The sequence below is a fragment of the Tachysurus fulvidraco genome, chromosome 9 (assembly GCF_022655615.1).
Source record: "Tachysurus fulvidraco isolate hzauxx_2018 chromosome 9, HZAU_PFXX_2.0, whole genome shotgun sequence".
In the NCBI taxonomy this organism is placed as follows: Eukaryota; Metazoa; Chordata; class Actinopteri; order Siluriformes; family Bagridae; genus Tachysurus; species Tachysurus fulvidraco.
This window is the reverse complement of record NC_062526.1, coordinates 27,742,307-27,747,306: the sequence shown is the minus strand read 5'-3', so window position 1 is coordinate 27,747,306 and position 5,000 is coordinate 27,742,307. Positions and strand designations below refer to the sequence as shown.

General features: G+C 45.4%; 1 protein-coding gene across 5 annotated transcripts in view; it reads left to right on the top strand.

The window, feature by feature from the left end:
* Window positions 1-5,000, top strand: part of l3mbtl3 (L3MBTL histone methyl-lysine binding protein 3) — a 22,673-nt gene that overhangs the window by 9,058 nt on the left and 8,615 nt on the right. For all 5 annotated transcript variants that reach the window (XM_047818376.1, XM_047818375.1, XM_047818374.1 and 2 more), the window contains exons 17-19: window positions 1,076-1,219; window positions 3,354-3,446; window positions 4,751-4,842. In XM_047818376.1, coding sequence (XP_047674332.1) covers window positions 1,076-1,219; window positions 3,354-3,446; window positions 4,751-4,842 — 329 coding nt within the window. The remainder of the gene's footprint in view (window positions 1-1,075; window positions 1,220-3,353; window positions 3,447-4,750; window positions 4,843-5,000) is intronic.

The window sequence follows — 5,000 nt, the reverse complement described above, 5'->3', positions numbered from 1 at the left end:
CACTTAATGCCGCTGGCTCGACAGTTCTGGGATGATGGATGCTTTATCTAGGTCAGGGTCGTGGAGTCCATCTCAGGAACACACCCTGACTGGGATGGAAGTCTGGTCAAATCTCTTACCCAGACTGGTGCCCTGACAGATACAGAGAGAACATGTGAAGAGTAGAGAGAGAGAGAGATACTGGAGATGTGATGTACATGTTTACTGAGAACCTGTTTATGAAGATCCAGATAAGTTTCAAGTCAAGTCGAGAAGCTTTTATTGTCATTTCAACCCTATATTTCTGTGGCAGTACACAGTGACATGTTTCTCCAGGACCATGAAGCTACATAGAACAAAGACAGAGCTAAGGACTTTACCTGACTGGAGAGATAATGTTTGTGGTTGATGTTCAGACCAACTGAGAAATGTGTGCATGTGTGCTTTAATCGTTCCTCTTTGTTCTTCAGCACTTAACGTACAGCCACTATAATAGTAGATTTATAGGTCCACTACTGATGCCTCCTGGGTTATTCCTGGAGTAACAACCTTTATGGATCTACAGTAGGTGTACCCCCAAGGTGAAGTCTGGGCCCTCTGAAGAAAAATAACTTATACCTGTTCTACAGGATAAACAATCGCTTCTGCTGCTGTCCAGATGTGGGATCTCTCTAAGCTTTCCTCACTTTATGGCCCCCTGAGAATCAGTGTAGCAGATATAGAGACTCAGTAGACCCCAGATGGAGAGCGCTGTGAGTCTTCAGCATTCTATTCATCTGCTCTTAGAAGAGCCTTCAGGCCGTTCTAGGAGGTCTCAAGAGTATCTGCAGAACATCTGATTTTCATCAGCGAAAATAATCTGGATAAGTCTTGGATGATAACCTGATTTCCTGTAGCTTGGTGAAAGTTCTGGTGTATTAAATCTCTTCTAGAACTTTCTTACCTCAGAACAGAAAACTGACAACTGTTATTACTTAAGGAACTCGCAATTTTAGCTTTGCAGAAATAACCGGATAATTGTTGCTACTGTTTAAAATGCTGTGTGTGTGTGTGTGTGTGTGTGTGTGTGTGTGTGTGTGTGTGTGTGTCTTTTTAGTTCCATTGGCTGTCCCTACTCCGATATCAACATGAAGAAGGACTCGGTTTTGCCCGATCGTTTGAGTGGAGAGATGCCGGGTTCTGGAGTGGGGCGACATCGCCGAGCGGAACCGAACCCTGAGCGGCCTGCACACGGTTCCGAGTGAGTGTTTAAATTCTGTAGGCTTCATTCATTCATTTCCTACCGCTTTGTTTGAACTACCTCGGGTCACGGGGAGCCTGTGCCTATCTCAGGCGTCATCGGGCATCGAGGCAGGATACACCCTGGACGGAGTGCCAACCCATCACAGGGCACACAGACACACTCTCATTCACTCACACACATACACTCACACACTACGGACAATTTTCCAGAGATGCCAATCAACCTGCCATGCATGTCTTTGGACCGGGGGAGGAAACCGGAGTACCTGGAGGAAACCCCCGAGGCACGGGGAGAACATGCAAACTCCACACACACAAGGCAGAGGTGGGAATCGAACCCCCGACCCTGGAGGTGTGAGGCGAACGTGCTAACCACTAAGCCACCGTGCCCCCCCCCCCCCTTCTGTAGGCTTGAAACATATTAAAATTTCTGAAATTAAAATGTTTTTGTCTAAACTTCAAGTCGGATGGAGATGTTTTTCGTGGTGTAGCACGTAGCCTTATGGACCTTTCAGCCTTCTTTCTTATGCATTACTCCATCTTGTGGTGTTAAGAGTAGGAGTTTATATCACAGGGTTATGCTTAGATCTTTTTAAATGCTTTTTTGGGACAAACAGAAGACTCCTTTCTTCTAGGTGCTACGTTGTTATAAAAGATGCTTCATTTAGCACATTCTTCCTTTGGTCTCTCGTATATAAAACCCTGCAACTGAGAATTTCTCTTTCTTTCATAACAATTTCCAAGTCGAACCCTCGGCGGAAATGTAATAACCATCGAAACATTCCAGAGAACCACCGAGGAACCTTTCGTCAAAGAGCGTGGAAGAAAACCATCTGTTTCCTTCACCCTTTATTACCGTCCTTTAGTCGTGATGGTAACGTGCAGCCGGAGTCTTTAAATAATAACCGGTGGATGAAAACCATGCTGGGATTAAGATCTCGACTACACGAGGAACAGAGACGTCGGGTTTATCCACAGCAGCTGAGAGAAAAAGCTTTTGATGAAATCTCAACCCATGAAACCAGCCAGTTATTGGAACATGCTGATTCATTCCTGGTCTCCTGCCAAAGACATTTTTATGTCAACATTGTGTACAGTAAACAACTCCAAGCATATACCAAACAAGTCCAAGATGTCTTTTCTTTTCTTTAGAGAAAATTGGCACCACATTATAACACAGTTCACAGACATTAAGAGCAGCCAGTTTGCTGTTGGTCGGGAAACTCGTTAGCTTTCAACCTCTACATGATTATTTTCTTCTCCAACACATGAGCTGTAACACCTGCAGTGCAAAAATATTAATAATAACAGCTTCTAAATAAACCCCCTTCATTGGGGCTGATGGATACACAGGCCACGCCTCCTTTACTACACTTGACCACGCCTTTTTAACAGTCTTGAGAGGTACATGCTGTATCTCAGTGCCAGTTTGTGTGGGTCTAAAGGTAACAAGCAGGAAAACATTTACACTTAAATGCTAACGATGATGATGATGATGATGATGATGATGATGATGATGATGATGAGGTCTCTCTGGAAAATCATCATGTTACCAAGTGAACGAAAAACTTTTCTCTGATTGGTCCAAAGTTCTGACACTGGAGACTCTCTAGAGTCTCTTCTCTAGACCTTAAAGAAACTTCTCCAGATTTAGACGCACACTATGTTATTAGCAGCCAATCAGGAGTGAGATGTTAAGACACGCCTCGTCTCTAAGACACGCCCAGCGCTCGTGCCATAGAGCCGCTAATCACGCTAGGAGGATGTCACGTGTGTGTGGTGTGAGTGTGTATGTGAGTGTGTGTGAGTGAGTGAGTCAGTGAGTTTGTGTGTGAGTGAGTGAGTGTGTGTGTGTGTGTGTATGTGTGTGATTGTACTTGTGTGTGAGTGTGAGTGTATTTGTGTGTGAGTGTATGTGTGTGTTTGTGTGAGTGTATTTGTGTGTGTGTGTTTGGGTGTGTGGGGGGTGGGGGGTGGGTTGTGTGTGTGTGTGTGTGTGAGTGAGTGAGTGAGTGATTGTGTGTGTGTGTGTGGTGTGGGGGGGGTGGTGGTGTGTGTGTGTCTCAGATGATGGAGGAACAGACAGTCAGGAGTCACACATCGATCTGTCACTTTCTTTCTTGTTTTCTCAGTAAACCTGCCAGTCACCTGGACAAGGCCAACACGGCAACCATCACCATGGAAACGCTGCATCAGAAGCGGGTCGGTACGGAGTCCAAACGAAGGTAAAGGGCAGCTTTAAGCTGTTTAATTAACATTCACACACAGTGACACTCCGCCATCTGTATGTGTGTGTGTGTGTGTGTGTGTGTGTGTGTGTGTGTGTGTGTGTGTGTGTGTGTGTGTGTGTGTGTGATTCCTCTCACTGTGTTATTTACCCAGTGATTAATAACCCTGACTCCATATGATCCAGCTCATAAATTATTATCCACATCTTTTCTGCTGCACTTTTCTTTCTTAAAAGAAAATCATTCTGATCACAAAAACTGCTTTCGGTCTGTTTACACGCTGCGTCCCTGCGAGCCAGCCGTTACTATAGAAACGATAACCGATAACCCGAGCGAGCGCATTGAAAAGGATAAACGTGTCAGAGCTGCTGTTAGAGAAAACTCATCAACACTTCTGACAGCCAGACGGTGCAGTGACAGATTCCTGCAAGCGATAAGCGCGCGTGTCCATCCGGACGCCGGCGTACGGAGCCGCCTGGCCATCAGACACACGGTGAGATACACAGAGATCAGATCATATCCCTGACGCCTCGGGCATCTCCGCTGCTTCTTATCACAGACTGCTTGGTGATTCCAGCTGGCGTCCAGTAGACCAAAGGCCTCGGTGAATCACGGCTCGGTTCGTAACGCCTGCTGGTGTGAGTGACTCACAGCTCTCTTGATAGCGTCTCATCGTATCTGGCTGGCGAGATGACGGCGAGGATTCGCAGTCTGACAGTGGGGGTGGGGGAGGAAAAACAGACCCAGCACGATTTGTGCGATCGTTCACATTGCTTTTTATTTTTTATTCTTTCTCTTCTCGGTACATTAAGAAGTTATTTTTCAGGTTACGACGAAACGCGTCATGATGACGTAACTCTACCCTGCTGGTTAAAGGCCACACAAAGTCCTCGTCCCTCTGCGCCTCGGAGACTCGACTTCATTCCCCAGTTTTGCTCCTGAGGGTCTGTCACATGAAGAACTAGAAGAAAGTAATAAATCTCACATGGGAGTTGTTTTATAGAGAGAAGAAAAGCTTAACCACAGCTGGAGAGAACAGATGTGCAGCTGTCAGAGAGTCCAGCTTTGTATTGCTCAAGTTGTTTTATTTTTTACTTTCTGCCTTTTTTTTTTTTTAAAGAAGTTAAAAAAAAAACTCATATTAATTCTGTTTAAGACGAATTTTGTGTCAGAACATCAGCGATGGATTTCATGAAGTAAAAATGTTCATGATAAGCTTTACACCTGTATCTGTACACTGACACCATCACCATGTCGCTCCTCTGTGATGTCACCGATGATGTCACTGTGTCGCGTCTCAGGGTCGGGCGGCCGTGCAAGGTGAAAAAAGCGGAGGAACCACCAGAGGAGGAGGAACAGGAGAGCGAGGGGTCACCTGGCGTAGGGTCTAAAGGTAACACACATGAAAACATTTACACTTATATGCTAACGATGATGATGATGATGATGATGATGAGGTCATTTTCTCTGGGAAACCGTCATGTTACCAAGTGAACAAAAAACATTCTTTTCTCTGATTGGTCCAAAGCACTGGAGACTCTCTGGAGTCTC